Source organism: Psammomys obesus, unplaced genomic scaffold (genome assembly GCF_907164565.1).
Source record: "Psammomys obesus unplaced genomic scaffold, mPsaObe1.curated_primary_1811, whole genome shotgun sequence".
Taxonomy (NCBI): Eukaryota; Metazoa; Chordata; class Mammalia; order Rodentia; family Muridae; genus Psammomys; species Psammomys obesus.
Window position 1 is genome coordinate 4,434,227 of NW_026594462.1, and position 21,371 is coordinate 4,455,597.

The 21,371-nt window shown below is 48.1% G+C and overlaps 2 protein-coding genes across 2 annotated transcripts in view; one reads left to right on the forward strand and one right to left on the reverse strand.

Moving 5' to 3' along the window:
- The window catches only part of Foxc1 (forkhead box C1), a 2,754-nt gene extending 1,334 nt beyond the window's left edge, over positions 1-1,420 (forward strand). The window contains exon 2 of the mRNA XM_055619052.1: positions 1-1,420. This exon is cut by the window's left edge and continues 1 nt beyond it. Within this exon, the coding sequence (XP_055475027.1) occupies positions 1-816 (816 nt within the window). The 3' untranslated portion in view covers positions 817-1,420.
- A 10,407-nt stretch (positions 1,421-11,827) lies between these two features.
- The window catches only part of Gmds (GDP-mannose 4,6-dehydratase), a 501,725-nt gene continuing 492,181 nt past the window's right edge, over positions 11,828-21,371 (reverse strand). Inside the window, exons 10-11 of the mRNA XM_055619053.1 lie at positions 12,372-12,440; positions 11,828-12,213 (exon numbers count right to left, since the gene is read on the reverse strand). Of these exons, the coding sequence (XP_055475028.1) occupies positions 12,151-12,213; positions 12,372-12,440 (132 nt within the window). The 3' untranslated portion in view covers positions 11,828-12,150. The remainder of the gene's footprint in view (positions 12,214-12,371; positions 12,441-21,371) is intronic.

The window sequence follows — 21,371 nt, forward strand, 5'->3', positions numbered from 1 at the left end:
CCGCCCCCGCCGCCGCCGCCGCCGCACCACGGCCAGGGCTTCAGCGTGGACAACATCATGACGTCGCTGCGGGGGTCGCCGCAGGGCTCGGCCGCGGACCTCGGCTCGGGCCTGCTGGCCTCGGCGGCGGCGGCGGCGGCCGCGTCGTCGCGCGCGGGCATGGCTCCGCCGCTGGCGCTGGGGGCCTACTCGCCGGGGCAGAGCTCCCTCTACAGCTCCCCCTGCAGCCAGAGCTCCAGCGCGGGCAGCTCGGGAGGCGGCGGCGGCGGCGGCGGAGGTGGCGGCGGAGGCGGCGGAGGAGGCGGCGGCGCGGGGGGCGCGGGGGGCGGCGGCACCTACCACTGCAACCTGCAGGCCATGAGCCTGTACGCGGCGGGCGAGCGCGCGGGCCACCTGCAGGGCCCGGCGGGGGGCGCGGGCGGCGCCGCGGTGGATGACCCCCTGCCCGACTACTCTCTGCCCCCGGCCACCAGCAGCGGCTCCTCGTCCCTGGCTCACGGCGGCGGCGGCGGCGGGGGCGGCCAGGACGCCGGCCACCACCCCGCGTCCCACCAGGGCCGCCTCACCTCGTGGTACCTGAACCAGGCAGGTGGAGACCTGGGCCACTTGGCGAGCGCGGCGGCGGCCGCGGCGGCCGCGGGCTACCCCGGCCAGCAGCAGAACTTCCACTCGGTGCGGGAGATGTTCGAGTCTCAGCGGCTCGGCTTGAACAACTCTCCGGTGAACGGGAACAGTAGCTGTCAGATGGCTTTTCCCGCCAGCCAGTCTCTGTACCGCACGTCGGGGGCTTTCGTCTATGACTGTAGCAAATTCTGACCCCGTCCTCCACACACACGTCCCGGAGCCGAATGGAATAGAAGCCCAGGGCAGGAACAGTTAAAAGAACCCAGCAATGCAAAATCGAAACCAAAAACATACAAATTTTAAAACTTGAGGAGATTCAGCACACCAGCGAACAGAATCTCTCCCGAAGTTCAACTCACCAGCACCAGCTCAGAGAAAACCTATTTTCCTAAAAGATTAATGCAGAGCCTCCTCCGCTGTGCCTTATCTAAGTAAGCAAAACCGTAGACTGTTTTGTACAGACAGCAAAATCATGGTTTATTAAAGGACAGTTTACTCCAGATACCACGTAAGTTTCTTCTTGCGTTCAGAGATCCGCTTTCCTTGCCCCTCTGCCTCTGCCTTGCCTCTCACCTGTAAGATAATATTTTATCCTATGTCGAAAGAAGGGGGGAAGCCCCTGTTTATGAAAATCGCTTTCTTTTTATTCATGGACTTGTTTTTAAATGTAAATTGCAACATAGTAATTTATTTTTTAATTTGTAGTTGGATGTTACACGGACCAAACACCAGAAAGTGTTCCAAAAGCTTTTAAAGTTAAATTGCCTGAAACTTTAAAATGTGCCTTTTCTCTCATTATAAAAAGGGAAACTGTATTAATCTCATTCTATCATCCTTTTTTTGTTGATCATATCCATTGTTTGTTTATTAATAAATTGCCATTCAGTTTGAATAAGACCTATATGTCTGGATACTTTAATACAGCTTTAATATAAAGAAAATATTTCAAAGTGGAAATTATAGGAGATCTCTGCCAGATCTCTCTCTGAAATGTGGAGAAAACCTCCTCTAGTTCATGCCAAATTTCGCTATAAGCATTTTTTTTTATTGTTTAGTAGACTATTTTTTTTCCTAGAGCATTTTCTGCAAAACTTACTATCTAGTCAACTTGCTTTGTAGCTATTAAAAAGACAATTTCCTAAACAGATCTCAGTTGGCATGTGAACAAATACTTTTCTTCAGTAACTGCAGAACATGATTTGGCAATTTCTAAGTCCATGAATCAGCAGCGGTGTTACCACAGCGGTACCTGTTCGCAGAGATGCAAATATGCCTCTAGATACTCACAGATGGGTTTTGGCTTTCACGTCCCACGTGGATTGCAATGAGCATTATACATATCTGTAAGCCAGATGCGGAATAGATTGTTTTCTATTAATTTCATTCCTTTGTAAGAGGAGAAAGAAGCTAGTTTTAAAATCTATGTATATAACTCACTCACAGTTAAAATTCTTCATACAGCACAGAGAAGGATTACTTTTAAAAAAATATAAATATACTGTGGGTTGGAAATGGATATTTAATCTTGGGGAAACTTTTAGAAAATATGTTTGTAGAACAATTATTCTGAAGAAGATTTACAGCAGTGACCAGAAGGAAGAGTAAGAGGGCAGAAGAAGGAACATTAGTCTAGGGTGGTTTCTTTTCAAACCAATTTTTCTTGTTAATTTACAGTTAAACCTAGGGGGCAATCCGGATTGGCCCTCCCCCCCCTTTTGTAAATAACCCAGGAAATGTAATAAATTCATTATCTTAGGGTGATCTGCCCTGTCAATCAGACTTGGGGAGATGGCGGTTTGATTACAGACATTCAGGCCTTGAGTTTGTTTTCGAGATAAAGCAGGTTCCTATCTGCCGCTCCTATCTAGAGGCAACACTTAAGCAATAATTGCTGTTGCTTGTTGTCAAAATTTGATCATTGTTAAAGGATTGCTGCAAATAAATACACTCTAATTTCAGTCAAAAAAACTGCCTTACGTGGCCTCTGATTCGCTCGGTTCCTGCCGCTCAGAGCGGTAACCTAATAGCCAGGGAAGCTGTGGCGCTGCCCGGGCGTCTCCTCCGGGCAGGCCGGCTGGGGCTGGCCTCACGGCGGCTCTTAAGTGTTTTCTGGGCTGTCCTGGCCCCGAGTGCCTCGACTGTGGCCCCTTCTCCCCAACTCCCTCCTCAGGTTACCTCTTTGAGGGGATGGGGTGGGAAGGGGAGAAGGTTAGAGTCCATTGCCAATCTCTAGGAGCTGGAACCCAACTCTACTTTGGGGAGTCTGGCGTGGAGCTGGGGTTTGTGCGCCCGGAGCGGTGGCTTGAGCTGCGGTCGTCTAGGCCTGCGGGAGGCCCGAGCAGGTGACCGATGTCTCCCGGCCACCCCGACGGGTTGACCGACCCCAAGGCAGAGGAGGAGGCCGGACGGTCCTCAGGACGTCCGTTCCGACTGTTCGGACGGGAGGTGGCCGCCGGGTGGAGAGCCGCGGTGGGGCCTCCGGATCGTCCGGAGGGCCCCCTCCGGGCGGCGGCGTCCAGCCCCGACGCCGGCCCCCAGGACGCCGCTCGGGGGGCCGGGAAGGCTCCCGGGCTAATGAGCTGTAATTACCCGCTGCGGCGGCCGGCTTCTGTTTGCGTTCGCCGCGGCTTCCTCCTCCCCCGCGCGCCCCCGCCCCGCCGCCGCCGCCGCCGCCGCCCTCCGGTGCCCGCTCGCGGCCCCGCGGCCTCTTCCCGGAGTAAGTTATCCGCGGGGCGAATGGCACTCCAAAGGAGAACCCCCTCCCCGCCCCCGGCCCCGCCACACCTCGGCGTGAGCTGGATGGGTTAATCGCGATGGGGGGCCGGGGGGGGGGGGGAACACCCGGGTCGCGCGGGAGGCAGCATCGCCTCGGGGACCCCGGGCGCCCAGCCCTGGCGGCGCCCGCTCCCTTCCTCGCCCCGAGGCTGTGCCGCTCCTGTCTCCTCCTCCTCGCTCGCCGCCTTTGTTTTACAGGCGCCCGTGTGTTCTAGGAGCCCGGGCTCGGGTGGAAAGGTCACGGGCACTCCACTGCCCGCGGGTGACAGCGCGCCCCGCTGGCTCGGCAGGCGCACGGAGCCCGGCTCCGCTTTGCCAGCCATGGCCTGGGCCGCACCGACCTGCTGCCGGCGGGCTCGCCCGCCAGCCGCGACCTGGCACTTGTGTGTGACAGGGACGCGGATTAATTTAGGCTGCAGACGCCACAGGCCGGAGGGTGCACGGGGTAGGGCACCTTCGCTCTAAGTGCCCGAGACCCCCGCATCCACTCCGGTGAGGCCTTGCGGCCCTGAGGAGGCCTAGGCCGCCGCAGACAGCCCGGGGTCCTGGCCCAGGCGACCTGGGGAGACCTGGCTGTCCCCTAACTCTGTCACCCTTGCGGCCCTGCCAGCGCCGGTGCCGCTAGGGAAAGAACATCCTGCTCCTGGGAGTGGAGTTCTGTGGGTACCCTTGCTCTTTCTTTTCTGGGCCGGGCAGCTGCAGGAGCAGGTTTCTAGAGTGAGCTCGGGGCTCCCGAGGAGTCCCTTTACCGGAGCTCCTCGGAGTGTTTCCATAGTGTCGGGAGGAGAGCCTCCTTTTCTGTTTGCAGGTTCGAAAGTTAAGAACGGAAGATGTGTATGTGTGGGATTTCTGCAAGAGTTGCCTCTGCGGTAGTTCGGAGTCATGTAGGAGTTGAAGGAGAGAGCCACTCGTGATTTTAAAACGCAAAACACTCGTGTGTGGTGTTTTCTATCGTCTGTACATTTGCCTTCGACCCCTCATAGCTAATCGAAGAGACAGAAACTATTTCTGCCATTCATTTTTACCTGGAGTTGACTCATTCCTTAGTGGCTTGTATGGCTGATTTGCAGTTTTTCTGTGAAGTCTTGTAAGAAAAGCTGCTTGATAAGTTCACTGATAGCCGAACGTTTGGAAATTTACCTACCGGTGACATGCAGGACCCAGGTGATGAGTCCACTCATTTTGTAAATCGTCTCTGTAGAGATCGTTAGCATAGTATTTTGTCCCCAAAGGAGAAACAGGGCGCATTTATTTTCCTAGCAATTCACGGGCAAAGGCCAGCGTGGTATGTGCCATGTAAAATCTTGCATTTGGCATGTTACATATGTGGTAAGAACACGTGCTGTTTCCTGGGGCAGTGTCGTTAGCAGGCCCTTTTTTTCAACAGGCTGCATGCAAACAACCATGCATTTTGCGATTTATCATTCCACACAGTTTGTGTCATTGATAATAGATGCTTGCAAAGGAATAAGGCTCAACTGTGCTGGTCCTCTGTAAGCTCTGGGCTGCTTTCAGCCACAAGAGTACCTTTTGGGCTCCCCTTAACTTTGAAAGGTGAAGAACATGGCACTTTTTTTTTTCTCCCACCCTGGTTACTAAGGGTGCTGAGAGTTGCTGTCTTTATGGTGGAGGGCCATTTGTTTCGTTCAAAGTGGTATAAAACCCTGCTGGTTCAGGCCACCTGGCCAGATAGCCCTGGAAGGCCAAAAAACGACCTTACACAACAGGCCTTAGGTACCCACACCATGTCTTCCAAGGCTCTCAGCGGCAGCCAAGAAAGAATAGTTGGAGTACCAGGTTCCCCCTCTCCCCTTCCCCACACCTCCAATTATTGAGCAGAGTCTTTCAAGTCCCTTCTCTGAAGCCCCTACCATGTGGCACTGAGTGGTGTTACAGGGCCTCCCTTTTTCGCCTCCTGTCTACTCCTTTTATGACTGGTTCATGAAGCCATTAGCTTTTCCCACCAGCACATAAACAAATATCCTGTTAGGGGTAAGATTGATGATAGCTAAGTAATAAAGCTGGCCAGGCAGGGCAGACTGTGATGTGGTGATGGCAGAGAAAGATTAGGGCTTGGGGAGGAACATGCCAGAGGTATGCCAGAGGCCTCATCCCATTGCTTGAGAACCAGGGGCAGAGAAGAGGCTTCCCAAAGCTGGAGGGCTTTGAGCAAGGGAAATCTGATGTGTTCAGATCATGGATATTCAGCAGGAAGGGAAATCTATAGAAACTTGCCAAAGGGACCAATTGCCAGTTTCAGAAATCCTACTGCCGTGGATTCTTCTATCTGGATTAATAATATGGCCCAAAGCCTCCCTCCCAACCCCAGCACACACAGAGAGACAGTCTATTTTGGCTCTACAATCACAGCTGGAGCTTCTCTGGGCTGAACTCCTTACCCCTGTATTTCAGCATCACCTTTCCTATATACCATTTGATTCTATGTATTTAGGTTGTTATCCTCTTGTCTCCCTGTCAGTTTCTTCTAACCTTCCTTTTTTCCCCAAAGAAAAATTTTGGGGTCCCCAAAGGGTCTCTGGATAAGATGCCCCCCATTCCCAGCTTGCACCATCTCTGGTGGCTCTACTGCTCACCCTCTACTTGTGGGGGTGGGTGGGCTGGATATGACCCTATTTAGTGCCTACGTATGGGATAGAGCTGGGATAGGCAGGTGCTGTGTCCAAGTCAGGTTAGAGAGGAACAATACCCAATTAAATGAGTTCCAGCTCTAAAACCCATTCAAGGTTCTCAATGTGATTAGGGGTGGAAAATTGAGCAAAATGTACCATGTCCATCTTATTGGAGACCAAAATAAAACACAGAGAGCTCAACTTCAAACCTTTGTTGCCTCCTCTTCCATCTTACCTTGCCTCCAAAGAAACTCTGTTTTATATTAGTTTTTTGTTATTTACTCGATTTTTTCCTTCACTGGTTTTAAATTTGTAGCATATTGAGCGTATTATAGGCAATGCAGCAGGATCTGGAATTTCCTTCCACATACATGAGGGCTATCTCTGAGAGGGGAAGTCTTCCTGCCATTAGATTGTGCCTAGGCCTGGCATTCTTTCTAGCTCAGAATCTCTGGACCTGAGTTTTCGAGTGACCCAGAAAGTCATTGGGGGCCCTTCTGCAAGTTCTATGTTTTCAGCCTCTTCCCATCTTCCCGAAAAGAGCATCTTTTTGCTTTACGCTGCACAAGGGCTTCTGTGCCTGCAGATAGTCTAGTCTTTCCAACTTCTTCAAGCTGTACTTGTAGGTGGTTCCTGAGAAGGGGACTGTCAGCGAGCCAGTCTTTTGCCTTAAAGTGAACATAGCTTCGCCTATGAACATACCTTCCATGAGTGGTCATGGAAGAGCAATTTGTGAGCTCAAAGGCAGCAGTGAGCGGATAGTCAGGGCTGGGCCGTGGAGGCCTGGCGTTTCACCCTAAAGAAGCAGAAAACACTGAAGGGAGGTCTTGGTTCCCGAATTCTTTCCGAAATGGAAGTGTTTAGAGGGCTTTGGGAATGATTTAAAGGAGAGGAGAGAGACACCCTCCTGTTTTCTACCCTAGGGTAAATGCAGGAAAACCAACCTGTTTAGCACCTTTAATTCTCAAGGTCTCCGAATTTCTGTCATTGACAAACAACCCCGACAGCAACAAGACCGGGTCATTGTTCCCCTGCTGTGCGTGGATCCTTAATGGCTGCACGCCTGCAAGCCTTCAAGGACACCGTACAGGTTTCAGTGTAGAGATCGCATTCTTTAAAAATCTGCTGGTAGAGGAGCCATGAAACTGACCTATGAGTTGGGCAAAATCAGCCAGCCCTCGCTCCAAAGCTGCTCAGAGCCTCGGCAGGCTTGCCCAGAGGTCTGGGTGAGCAGAGGCCCTTCTGAAAGTTCGGCTCAGTCCCTGCCTGAAGTTTTGCCGCCAGTTCTGGGCCTGGGGGTTGTTTCTGGCCTCCCGGAAGCCACAGGGCAGCAGTGCTCCAGGAGGCAGAGGCTTTTTTTTTTTCTTTTTTTTGGCTGCTACCTTTGTAAATATGACTTTTTCATATTACCTGGGAAGGACATACTAGTCACAGCAAGAGAAGAACACAGAAACACTTCCTCTTAAGAGTCCTGCAGACAGCCTTGGGGAGAAACCCATTTTGCAAAGGGCAGATCGGGTGCTAGATTTTTCTGAGAAAACTAGATCAGACATTGAAAGCCCCCAGACCCCAAAGGGCTCTCTGGGCCACTTTCTTGACCCTCTCAGGTTCAGTATTCAGACTCTCTGGGAGGTGCAGAAACGTGATTTACAGCAAATGCACTTAGTGACAGTGGGAGAATGTGGCATTTCCTGTATCTGTCTGATGTTTTCAGGGTAGGCCCTACCCACTCACCGAACCCAGTCACTACCCTGAACGTTCCTGGACCTTGACTCCAGGGAAAAGGCCTCCCCTTATCCTGGGGGCAACCATGCTCCCCAAAGCTGTGCTGCTAGGAGGGACAGGGGCGGGGGATAAAGTGGCACAACAGGAAAGCCAGAAGGCCCTTCCCAGCCAGCTTCCTCGCCATAAAAAGCCAGACTCCAGCCGAGGTCCTGACCCCTTCCAAATATACATTCCCTGGCCTGTGGCTGCCACTGCCGTCGGACCTCAGGCTGCTCAGCTTCCTCTCTGGCCAGCCTGGGCCCAGTTCCTCCTTTGGAGCAGTCTGGTTGGTGGAGCCTGAGTTTTCAGTTGACTTCCCCAGACTCCCAGTTTTTATGCCTTCAACCAGAGGGCTGTGGTTCTCTCAGATGTCTAGGATAGAGCACATTTTAGCAGTCAGGACTGTTTCTTTTGAAGGATGGCGCTTTCTCACCATCTCTCCTCTGCTGGGCTTTAGGGCTGTGGAGCTTATGTGTTGGTGGTGGATGAGGCTGGACAGCTGCATACCCAGAAACCTTTTTGGTCAGATGCCCCAGGGTTGCACTCCACTCCCCGTCAAAGGCTTAGAACCTTCAAGAGACTCAGAACCTCAGTGAGCTGAGGTGATTGGTAGTGGTGGCCTGGAGTTAGACCAGCATTGAGTATCAGCAGGTCACAGTTCTTCAGCAAACAAATAGGTGCTCACTCTAGCAAGGCGACTTGTCTCAGGAATTCAGAGGCCAGAGGGGCAGCTGTGACTATGTATCTGCCTCGGCTGACAGTGTATGGTCCCTTGACCCTGAAAGATGGGCAGGGACTGGGGATTAGCACAGAGATTGGTTGTTTGCTCAGAGCAGACTCTTTGGTGGGGAAAAGTAAATGACTTGAGCAAGGGTGGGGTAGGACCTTGGAAAGTTCCTGGGTCTCTGGGAGAGTCCACTCTGAATATATTAGGAGGTAGAAAGCTATATATGGGGGGGGGGGAGAAGGGCACAGCATCACCCTGTAAGGACAGCAAAAGGCTTCAGGTTCAGTGGACAAAGTCAGGCACACCCCCTGAATGCTTGCTCCATGTAGCCCAGATGAGCATATGGAAGGCCTAGGAGAGCAGGGACCTCAGGACTCAAGGCAGCCTAGCTACCTCCTACTCCCAGGATAGGCTTGGTTGCTAGTGTACTCAGAAAACACTGTGGACCGGGGAAGGCAGGGCTATGGAGGTGGCCTAGCTACCAGGACAGCAATGTGTCTCAGATGTTATTGCTACTTGTGAAAGTTTTCAGTGCTCTCTGAGGAAAACCTCCAATTTTTGGAGAGGCGCGAAAGTCATGTTGGGACATGTTGATCTCTTTGTAAGACAAGCACACAGGAACACACAATCTTTGTGTAAAACCTGGGTGGAAGCTCTCCCCACCCATACTGTCTGCTGAGCAGTTAAGGCTGCATCAAAGACTCAGGAAGACAGTGAAAAAGTAAAAAACTCAGTGGAATACAACTACATAAACTTCCGTGCTTTAATTTCCAAACACAAAGAAGGTGCCTGGGTGCTTCTTTCCTTTTTGTGGTGGGACCTAAAAGTTGTCTTTAAATGATACATTCAAGGTCTTTTATTTATTTAGTTATGTTTTGTATGACTCTGTAGCTTATCTTCTAGAAAAGCCTTCCACACTGAGATATATTCCCAGAACCTGGGTCATTATTTTACAATGAAAAATCTAAAGTGTTGCTTCCTGCTTCTAGCTTGAACAACACAGGGAAGATGGCCTATCATCTTGCAGGCTTCTGTCGGGTTCTGAGACTGGCTTTGGTGAAGGTGATTAAAGCAAATGAAAGGAAGCCCAAAGCAATCCTGCTGGATCTGCCCCTCACCCCACACACCTCCAGTTCATTTAGGTTTCCTTCTGGCTCTTCTCCTATGGGAACACAGTTCTCCCAACCTTCCCTTCAGGTTGACAGTCCCAACTCTGGGGCCTGTTCCTTCTACAGCTGCAAAGGTTGGCAGGCCTAGTTCACTGTTTCTGCACTACAGACAAAAAAGCAAGTACAGCATAGACGGGTTTGAAGGGTTCTAACCCAGCAGTGCCCCTAGCACCCAAGCCCTTGACCTTTCTCTGACGAACAAATGTAGGCTTGTTGCTGGCATAACTGAGAGAACTAATGGCTTAACTCTCTTAAGTTTTTACAGTATCAGGCTGGGAGAGGTGTTGTAATGTGTGAAATATATACCCAATGCTTGTAGAATGGAAAAAAAAAAGAAGTGTGAATGACACACAAAAACGACTGAAATTAAGATAGATTTGAGAAGAAGCCCTTTAATTGGGTCTTGAGGATGGCTACATGAAATTCTTTCGGCACAGAAAGTTAAATTCTGGAGTGCAACTGTTTTTTTCCTTTTAAACACACACCACCAAGAATTCAAAGGAGCTCCCAACTGTGACTGAGAGAGCATGAATGGTGACTAGGTGCAACTAGAAAGACTTCTTCCTTCAGAAACCCCTGCTTATATCTATGGCTTTGCTGGAGTCATTCAGAACCCCTGCCCAGGATTTCTTCTGCTCTTCCCCAAGGAGCTCATTATGGCTTTGGGCTAGAAGCCACAAAACATTGAATTAAACAGCCTCTGCAGGCCTGCAGGTCTTTGGAATGGCTTTTCCTGGGTGTTGAATGAGGGATTTAGGTGGTCAGTGGGGGGAGGGCTTTTTCATTAGGGTCAAAGCCAAGAAACATGTGATTAGCTATGAGATTTGAGAGCATGTGTGATGGGACAGCAGACTTCTGAGTGACATTTGCAGGAACTTGTGAAAGTGCGCTGAGATGGCATGTTTGCGAGTGAATCTGTGTATGTGAGTGGATGTGTGTTTGAGGTTGTGGGCGACAACGTGTGCCCATGTGTGATAGAGCCTGTGTGTGTGTGCGTGCGTCCCAGCCTGCCCAGGCCTACAGGCCCCACCTCCCAGAGACCATCTGCTTCCAATTAGCAGCATCCCATTTGGGAACAGAAACAGCAGGCTCCTCTTGGGGTGGCTTCTGAGAACCGGGTGGGCCAGCCTGGCTGCCCTCGTTCTGCTCCATGGGGGCTGAGGCTGCCCCGGCCAGCAGGCTCTCACAGCATAGAGAGTTCCACAGAGAGCCCTCTGGAGCCCTTGTCCTCCCCCAGATCATAAACCTGCCTGTGAAGACATTCGGAAATAGTTCACCCTCAGTCTCATGCATGTGCAAAGATTGGAATGCCACTTGCTGAAGTTTTATTTTATTTTGCTTGGAAGGGGAGTGAGGGGGAGAAGAGTCCTGACCTAATTTGTTCTAGGCCAAAAGACTATTTCATGCAAAAGTGTATACCTGCAAGCAGATCCTTGCTTGCTCTCCGGGGGTGTTCTGTACACTTATGTTCACATGTAGCTACGCAGTATACAACTCAGTATACAGGAAAGCAGCACTTAAATGCTAAACTCAGTGAAGCTGGATCCTGGGTTCTAAGTCTTCTTATCATAACTTCTCTATCATAACTTTTAATGTTGATGTGGTTGAAGCATCAGCATGATATCTGGTATATATCAGACACTAGGTGTAAGCGGATTGAATTGATGAGTCAAAATTCAGTTTAAAAAAGTGGCCTAGTACTGATGGGAAAGAGCTGGAAGTAAATGCAGTGTCCAAGTCTCTAGACAATAGAAGAGGCGTAGGTTGGGGCTTCTGTGTAGGCCAGGGGTTTTCACACAGAATGTTCCAACAGTATTTACTTTCCATCAAAGTTTCTTCTTTTAACCCCTGTTTCATGAGCCTTTTTCTGAGAGGGTGAGAGCTCGGTGGTTCTAACTAAAATCAGCAGAGACAGAAGGGGTATGAATGCTTCAGTTCAGCAGGGTATAGGTATGTCTAAGGCAGAAGTTTAGCCAGGTGCTCTGTGCAGGGCAGCTCAGACTTGGGGTCTTCTCAACAGGGGTTTTCCCAAAGGAACATAGAACTATTTCATCCCAGGTGTGGGTTTGGGTATTGTTTGGGGCCCTAAACTGCCTACATTATAACTTGAAGAAAACACCCACAGGTAACTCCATTAGTGCTGGTTCATAGAAAGATCATTTAATAAGAAAAGAGAAAAGCAATTTCAAGACTCCAAAATTTAAGTTGTCTAGTGACATAATTTCAAGTAAAATGAATATGGGATTCAAACTTCTTGATTTCTTAAAACCATTCAGAGGAGGCTTTCACCAAAGCAAAGCTGCTTTAGCTCTGGAGTGTCCTGTCCTGGGGTCTACAAACCTCTGTGGCCCAGCTCTAGACGCGAGGACAGCACAGGAGGTCGACGGTCAGTCGCAGGAGCGGCTGGACTCTGGTTCGCTGGCTCTGCACTGTCCCTGGCCTCACGAGTCTGCAGAGGTGCTCAGGCGTTGGGGTTGGTCCTCATGAGCTCCACGTCGGCCTGCACCATCTCCCTGACCAGCTCCTGCGACCCAAGATCAGGAGTGGGCAGTGAGGGCGGAGTTTCTGCTACCCACTCCCACAACACCTCCTCGCAGGGGCCTGAAAGGTCTCTTGTTTGACCACAGCTCTGCTAGCTCACAGCTGGCAGCTGTGAGAACCTGCGCTAGTGACAAAACTTACATCAAAGGCAACGCGGGGCTTCCAGTTCAGTTTTTGCCGAGCCTTGGAACAGTCTCCTTGCAGAAAGTCCTGTGGAGAGAGGGCAGATGAGGTGTGCAGGCAGGGGCTCAGCACACACACTTTTCCAAATTTGTCTCACCGGGTACAGTCCATCCCGTCAGTACTGCGGTTTAAGCTAAGACCTGGCGAGTGAGCCATCTGCAACTCCTGCGCAACAGCCGACCCCCCCCCCCGGGGGGGGGGGGGACGAGACGACAGACACTTTGTATTAGTGACTCTGATGGCATTTTTTTTTTTTTAAGATATTAAGTTGTCAGGAGAGCTACTGTGAGGACTGTTTCGAATTACTGCACTTTCTCGGCAAAGGCCAGGGGTAAATCAAGCCTGCATGTCCAAGACACAGAGCTAGCTCCATTACAGAACAGCGATTGCAGGACCCTGACCCATCGGCCGGGTCCCTTCCCTAGAACCCACCTCCCCTGCCCCCCCCCCCCCCCCCCCCCCAATCAGGTCTCTAGCCCTTGTCCGGTCCCTAGCCTGAGTATCCCTCCTGGATTCAGAGTAGATGATCCCGACTCCAGTCTCCGGCTTTTGGGACAGCCTGCAGGCAACCAGCACTGTGGAGCTGCCAAGAGCTCAGCCGCTCAGCTCCCAGCTCTGCAAAGGTGAAGACTGTTCTCTCCACTAGCCAGCAGCGCAGCACTGCAGCACCCGCAAGCTCCTAAACCGAAACTTCCTTTTCCTGGAACAGTAGAGGGTCTGTTCTATTCTATTCTTCTCTTTCTTCCTTAGAAAATGGGATTTTCTTTCTCGACTCATAGGACAAACGCAACAGCCTCAGTTCAAAACCCTGTGCATCTGCGGCCATGGACCCTTTTGCATCTGCAGCCACGCACGCCTTTCTGTAGCTTCTTTCACCTCTGGCTGACTTTCAGAGGAGACTGCAGAGCACAGTGTTAGCCCAGGACTGGGCCTTATCAACACAGAACGCTGAGGTCAAACCTCTTGCTCATCTCTGACTTTATGGGGAGGGAAATACAAATGTACTCGGGGGCTTCCTGGAGAAGTCGAGCAAGAGATGTTCACATTCATTCATTTAAGAGGTTCCTTTGGCAAGGAAGACTGACAGCAAACAAAAAACAAAACAAAACAACAACAACAACAAACCCAAAAAAACAAAAACCAGAAGAGATGAAAATCCTGTATCTCAGCCCTCACAGATCTGTATTGCAGGTCTCAAGACTAAGGGGGAATTTTAAGATGAGTTGAAAGGGAAGAAAGGAAGACAAGGAGGGATGGAAGAAAAAAGCAAGAAAAGCCAGTTAGGTCTATTCATATGAGTATATCCAAGGTGCATTTGCTGAGACTCAACATAACCAGGGACTGGGGCAGCAGGTGGAAAAGGCGATTTTTACAGTGGTAACTGCCCCATTCAGACCCTCTTTTAGCTGGGCACTGTTAGACAGGTGAACCTGCTGCTCTGAGTGACAGCCAGGTAACCAAGCTGCAGTAAAAGGCCTCCCCTGCTCTCCTTTCCCTGAACTTGGCAGGCAAAGGCACGTCGTTGTGGATTTCAGATAGCTGAGCCAGGAGGTTGGGTCCAAGTGGTTTGTGCTTGCCACGGAGTGCTCACCTGGGCCTTCCAGGCAGAGGTGGTCTGGATTCCATTTCCCTGCCTCAGTCTTTACTCTAGCAGAGGACATTCAGGGACTCTTGCTCTCAACCATCCATCATGGCTTTTTAGGCTCGAATAAATCAAATTCCCAAAGGCTTTGCATTTCACAATATGCTAAAGTACCCACTTCCTCCCCAGAGTGTTGACCAGAGTGAAGCAAGTTATTTCTGCTGGCCTAAAAGCCCATTTCCAGACTCCCCAGGAAAGGTAGGATACAAGAATTAGTAATTAGCATTTTTAGCAGTGTTATCTGGAGCTGCCAATGTAAGTGGAAAAACAAACCAAGTAATTTACTTCTCTTTACTCTCCCTAAATAAACTTGTATATACTTTTACAATGCTTCTCTTTTAGTGTAAAAGTCACACAAAGATATTGCTTCTTTTTCCCCAGAGGAAGCTGTGCAGCTTGGAGTCATGAAGCAATGTCCGCCTGACCGTCCCTCAGCCCTATGACAGCGTCAGCAGAACATGGTTACTCTTGAATCACATACCACCAGCTGTAAATCAACCAGCACAGCATGGATGCAATTCATGGCTGTGAACATATAGTTAAAAAAAGCCCTAAAACCCAGTTTGGTTTCAAATGATCTCAGTAGGCTTGGGAAAGGGAGCGTTGTATTGTAATTAGGTTTCCTGTATTTTTCTACAAGTAGCTCATAATATGAAAACAACCAAGCAACTACAATTAAGGAAGAAGAAAAATGGTTTTCAAAAGCTTAGCAACAGACACTACTAACATACACTGTAAAAGTATTTCATTGAAACCAGAGACAGGCTCAGCTAAACTTCCCAATTTAGTTTTGAGCCTGGCTCTTAGACTTTAGCCTCACAGCTTCCTTAGCCTTCTGCCAAAGCTCTGTCTCCCTGAAACTCAATTAGATCAAGAGGCTTTGGGTAGGAAAAGCACAAGGGCCTATCAGAACAGAGCAGTGGCTATTCTTGCCAGTTGCTAATGAGTTAACACATGGATGGGCCACTCAAGATATTTCTGTCACATCAACTTTCTTTCCTCTGCCTAGGCAATGAGCTCCCCTTCACCTCCATCAACTCAGCTTGCTTTGTACTTTACTGTCCTAAAGAAACATATTACTAAATAGGAAGTAGGGGGTGGGTGGGTGGTACATATCCTTAATCACAGCAATTGGGAGGCAGAGGCAGGCAGATCTTTGCATTCCAGGCCAGCGTGATCTACAGAGTGAGTTCCAGGCCAGCCAGGGCTATACAGAGAAACTGTTTAAAAAAGAAAGACAGAAAGAAAGAAAGAAAAAGAGAAAGAAAGAGAGAAAGATAGAGAAAGAAAGAGAGAGAGAGAAGAAGGAAAGAAAGGAAGAAAAGAAAGAAAGAAAGAAAGAAAGAAAGAAAAAAAGAAAGAAAGAAAGAAAGAAAGAAAGAAAGAAAGAAAGAAAGAAAGAAAGAAAGAAAGAAAAGAAGGAAAGAAAGATACATTGGGATCTGGTCAATGGTTCATTTCATTTGCAGATTCTTCACTGAGGCAGAGTTCAGGGTTGGCATGACAAGGCCTTTGTGTGAAGGCACACAGTGCTGGACAGGAGGGTAGACAGGAAATGCTCCCTTAAGCATCATTTCCTCTGACCTGCGGAGAAGTCAGGGTTGGGAGCTGGATGAGGAAGCCAGGAGTTGCTGTGCTCACACACAGAGTGAGGAGAAAGGCCACAGTATGCACTCCTTTTATATTTAAGTCTTTTAAGACTTTTGAACTTGCACAAAAGCCTCCAATAGCGCCAAGTAACTCTCAATGACAAATGAAAAGAATGAGTTTATACTACTCTACATTTGAATTATTTGATTCTCCATAGGCTTTCAGCCACCACAAGAAAATAGAGGCAAACTGGAATTAAAGTGATGATTTATGTAGAGTTTCTAGAAAGAACTTCATGAACTGGGTGGTCTGGAGCTTTTCTGGGAGAAAAAAAAGACAGAAAACAAAACAAAACAAAACAACAACAACAACAACAACAAAAAACAGGCAACCAAACTCTGAGAAAAATGTAAAGCATTTAAATGCAAATATGACATTTCCTATTTTCTGGCTTCTAGTGTCTTTCCCATTTTCACTGCTATTCCTTAGGTGAACTATATAGTTTCAATGTGTAATTTATTATTGTCAAATTCAATTAGGCTTAACTAAGCATTTTACAGCAGCTTGAGGAACAGGGAAACTACAGACAAGCTCTGTCCCGCAAACCCAGCTCACTTGCCCCTAGGAGTTGTCTTGCAGCTTGAGTGCCCAGGCATGGTGGCTTTCACAGCAACAGAGCTGCAAACACCATCCTGAGAGAGGGGAATATTTTACTGCAATGAAATCTCAGGCTTTCCTGGCCCTTGGTCTTGTTATAGTAGATAGATAAAGCGCCAGACCAAGTGCCAGGGAAGTCATTAGGCCAGTTCCTGAGCCCACAGCAGTTAACACAATCCAGAAAAGAAGGGCTCTCCCTGCCATTATTGTCTCCTCTAATTAGAGGCCCCCTTTTCGAAGATCTTTGAGTTCCCTGTGCATTACCATCAAGATAACATGACACCTTTCAGCCACACAGGTTACTTTTCTTCCCTTAATGTGATTTTGATTGTTCTTACACAAATTAAGTCCCTTCACTAAATCCTCATCCACTTTCTTAAAATCACAGTAGGGAATCTAGGGATGAAACTGGATCACGTAGGATAACTTCAAGCTTATACCCTCATTTCTTTTTCTCCCTTTTCTCAAGTTTGATTTGGGAAAATTATAACATTTAGATTGAATTACAAGTTGGGTTGGGTTTCCTCAGCAGGTTTGTGGTAAGGTTTGCAGGAACATCTGGTGGGGCAGAGAGGCTTTAGGAGTGTGAGAGCTCTTGGCAGGATGTTGTTAAATTTCTAATGTACATATTGGAAGAAACTGACTTTTGAGTGCCATAAACAAGAAGGTGCACAGGCAGGGATGTGACTAAGGAAAATGTAGCCCGATGGAAACCTTGGCTAAACATCTTCAGGAATTTAAGACATGGAGCTGTGCGTGGCACAAAAATACTCATTTTCCCCTCCTGCTTTTCTTAGAAAAGTGAAATTGAAGACTAGCTCAGGTTCCAAGGGAATAGAAGAATGCCAATGAATTAGGTCCTTGATCTGACTTTATGCTAATGAATGAGGAGGCAAGCTTCCCTTGTAGGGTAAAGCTTCTCTTGGGAAGCACAGAACTGTTAAAAACAAAACAAAACAACAGAACTTCAGGGAAGCCTTTGAAGTTGAACTACATATTCTAGACAGACAAGGAGGGCAGCATGGAGGAAAAGTGAGAAAGAAGCCTAAAGATCCCTGACTCCCCACTCCTCAAGCCTGCTTTCTAGCCACTTGTGTAGTTTTTGCCCGCACATCCTGGAATTTGTGGCTTAATCCTACCCAAGGAGAGAGCTAACCTCAGAGCAGTGTTATAAGGAGGAGGCTGGGCATTTCCCTCCCCTGCCCTGGACTGCTTCAGAATGGCAAGATTGAAGTCGACACCAGGCCTCTCCTTTAATGACAAGGGGCGATAAGAGACAAGGAGAAAACAGCAGGTTGTCTCGTCTCTTCAGGAAGTGGGCTCAGGGGACTGACCATCCAGCAGGGCTGACAGCGTGCCCCAGAGCTAAACTGATATGGTGTTTGGCGGTGTTTGGCGAGCTTCACTAAGCACCATTCCAGATCGTAGCACAGCATGGGACATGAAGCAGAGAAGCAGGCCTGCAAAAGCTGTTCCTAGCCTTTGCACAAGGGCCACTCCAGGCCCACTGGCTCTGGGCAGTCCCACATGGCCTTAGACTAAAGCCACTGCTTAGAGCTCAACACTTAACCACTGTGCACGCTACTGGTGGGCTCACTCACAAACCTGTCATCACGCTGCCTGTTCTGGATGGTACCTTCTTTCACAGAATCTTTAAAAATCCTGTGATCCCTTCACTGATCCCATTTTCCTTTGAGAAACTATGTAGCAGTTACTAAAAGGTACCAAACAAAGGGAAAGAAACAACCATTTACATGTGGGCTTCACACACTGATAAAAGAGGTTACCAATTTCTAGAACTTTCTGGAAAGTGAATGAGGATGTGTCTTCTTCCAGTATGTTTACCCATGTTTATATCATGACATACACACATCTTTTCCGTTATCTTTTAAAAAATATAGTTAGCATAAGTAGAAAAATACGGTTAGGCAAAAAAAAAAAAAAAAAGGCTCTACAAGTTACACAGACAACATTTTTACAGCTGGTCTTCCAAATCTCTGGACTTTGCATGCAGAGGCGCAAGCAACCATTGATCAAAGATAACAACAACAAAAAATTAAGACACCTGTCCTGAAGGTGGGTAGATCCTCTTTGTCACTGTTGTCTACTGATCATCACTTGCTGACAGCAGCTGCACTGTGTTAGACACTACTGAGTTTCCTAGGAAAATTTATTGAGTTCAGAAGGACATGCTCACGCCTGCAAATCAGGGTCTCTGAGGATTCTGGTGTTAGAGGGGGATCTGGGAACCAATCCTCTGAGGATGCTGCAGGATGACTGTATTGGGGGAGGGAATACAGGCTCTTGGATTAACTTCATTTTAGAGTGTTAGTCTTGAGAAAGTTCTCTCAGGCCAACTTGTGTGAGCCATGGGCAGAGGTCCATTCTCCTCTGCAGCGTTCACATGAATCAAACTGTAGCTTCTCTCTTAGTTGCTTGGAATTCTCCCCTACTGCCTATTTGCCCTTTACCAATCACTGTCCTACTACAGAGCTTTGATTTGGGCCCAGAAATGGGAACCAACCCAGGAACACTCTTTCCAGCCTGTTTAAGCTTGTGGGACCCAGGCTTAGACCTTTCACTCAGGCCCACTCTGAGAGAACAAGCATTCAAAGGAAAGCTTTTCTAAGAAGCAGTGTCTAGAAGCCTGGGCAGTTGCATGCTAACAGCTAGATGACTAACAGATCACAGGTGAGGCTTTCAGGAGGTCACCTTGCAACGTAGAGATTTATGATACCACTGTACCTGTTCTGTGTCTATAGTTGTAATCATGGAGTTAACTTCCTTTTTTCTGTTAGCTGGGGTTTTGGAGCCTAGTGCTTACAGTAGCATCAGTGCAAAGAAAGTGAATTGAATGACTTACTATAACTGGAGACTTATGGTCCTAATTCCTTCACTAAAGTTCATCCTAAATAGCTGATGCGGGTGGTGGTGGTGACTCACACTTAAAATGTAAGGGCCACTTAATGACAGGGAGATAAGATTGTAGGTGACCTCAGCATTCCAGGCTTCAAAGTCAGCACCATCTTCTTTGAAAATTACTGGCTACTGTTAATAACTGGATCTGGAGTGCAAAGATTTGCCCATGCTAGTAGGAGGTGGCATAAACCCTGAGGAAAGGAGATAAAGCACCTTTAAGTGGACCGATTAGGGACTGTTGTGACATAATTGGCAAGTGGCATTCTGGACATAAGATGCAGGCTGCATTTCTTTTGCTACTTAGCACTTTCTGCCCTCAAAGCACTTTTCAGAGTTCAGCTAATTAAACTTGAAGACAGCCACACTCAAGATGCAACTCAGGAGATTCTGTATCTGCTTCCAAGGCCTCTTTCCTAGAGATGAAAGTTCTCTACAAAGTGTCTTGGAGCTAAAAGCCAAACTCTGTTATCCCTCTTATCTTGAACCTGCGCCCTCTTATCCAGGCAGGCAACTTTGGCCGTGGGGCATCCTGGGTTGCACAAGACAAAGGCAATTTTCCTTAAGCTTGCTTCCTTCTTGTTTGTTAGGCAAACTATCATCCTAGAGAAAACCCCTAACCTTATTTTGAACACAGACACCAAAGAACATTGTAACTCATATAGATCTCCTTACAATAAACATGGGGTAATTTTTCCTTTGGGTGTTTCTCAACTTATATAGCACATTAAAGTCTTCTAATTAAAGAAATCTCGCTTTGATAATCTACCTATCTACCCATGCCAAATGGAAATGACTTAAGAGGGACATATCCACATGTTTCAGCATCACTTCCCCAGTGACTCTTGTGACACTCGAGGGCTAGCTGCATTACCTAGGGAACTACCACACCAGACCCTGCATTTTGGTTACTTCTTCCAGAAACTTCTTGAGGAAAAACTAAAACAACTACCTGACTGTAGTGGAAGTTTTGGTTTCTTTAAGAACTCAGTTATGTAAATATGTTTTTGTTTTAATTTCAAGTATGGGATATGGAGTAGCTTTTAGTTTGTCCACAGCTGATAATTGCATTGTGTGGGGCGTGGTCATTGCCAGCTGGTAACAGCCTCGTGAATGCTCAGAGAGTTGCATGATTTTTGCCAGCTGCAGATAGTGGAATTCTGAGGACTCCAGGACAGTGTAAATGTGAGAGCCCAGAGAAAGCGAGGGCTTCAAGGAGACAGATGGACGGTGAGACAGATGGAGGAAGAAGGCTATTGTTTGTTCTGTTGCTGCTGCTTGTTTGCTGTTGCTGGACTGTTAGATATCCTGACCACTGAGATTGGCATTTTCCCAAAGAACCCAAAACCCTAACAAGCTGGAACTAAGTCTAAAGAGGTCTACATTCCCTTTCCCATTTAACCTTCTTTCTCTCCTACCTAGGGTTGAGGGATTGGAAGGGAGGTAGATGCTTTAGGCGCCAAAGTAGAGTTTAAAAACTAGTGACTACAGGTGGCACTCAATGTGATTGGTAAGAAACCAATAAAAATAGTTTTAAAATAGCACTACACTTGGCATTTGTGAGTTTCTTGAGGGGAGCAGAGGAAAGATGAGCATTAATATGGATCCTTAGGTTTTCTACAGTTTGATTTACTCTCCTATTGTTTTCCCACCATCAGGGCTAAGAAAGATTTAGCTGGCATTCGGGATCTATACTGCCTGACTATGTGTTACTCTTCCTTTCATTTTTTTTTCATGGGATGAACAGAATACCTCTATCTGTAAAGACATTTCAGCAAGATGTCATGAAGCCATCTAGTGGCAGGGGTTTGGACTAGAGGCAGCATTTCTGATTCTTAGTCTAGCAGTTACAATGCTCAAAGGTCCAAGTCCTCCAAGGAAAACAGTGTACTTATGCCACTTTAATGTGACAGGCAAAGAGACATCTAAATAATGTGTCAGCACATGTGGTATCAATATATGCCAATGCTGGATAGAGGCTGACACAGACATGCAGTTTCTCTGTAAGTCAATAAGTATGTTGCTCTAGAGCAAATTTAACCATGGTGATGGAAACAAGAATAGTGGCCAAAGGAAGGATGCTGAGCAGCAAGGTGCAGAAGGAGACCTCGGGGAGGGGGGGTGGTTAAATGAACATTCCATAGGTGACAGAA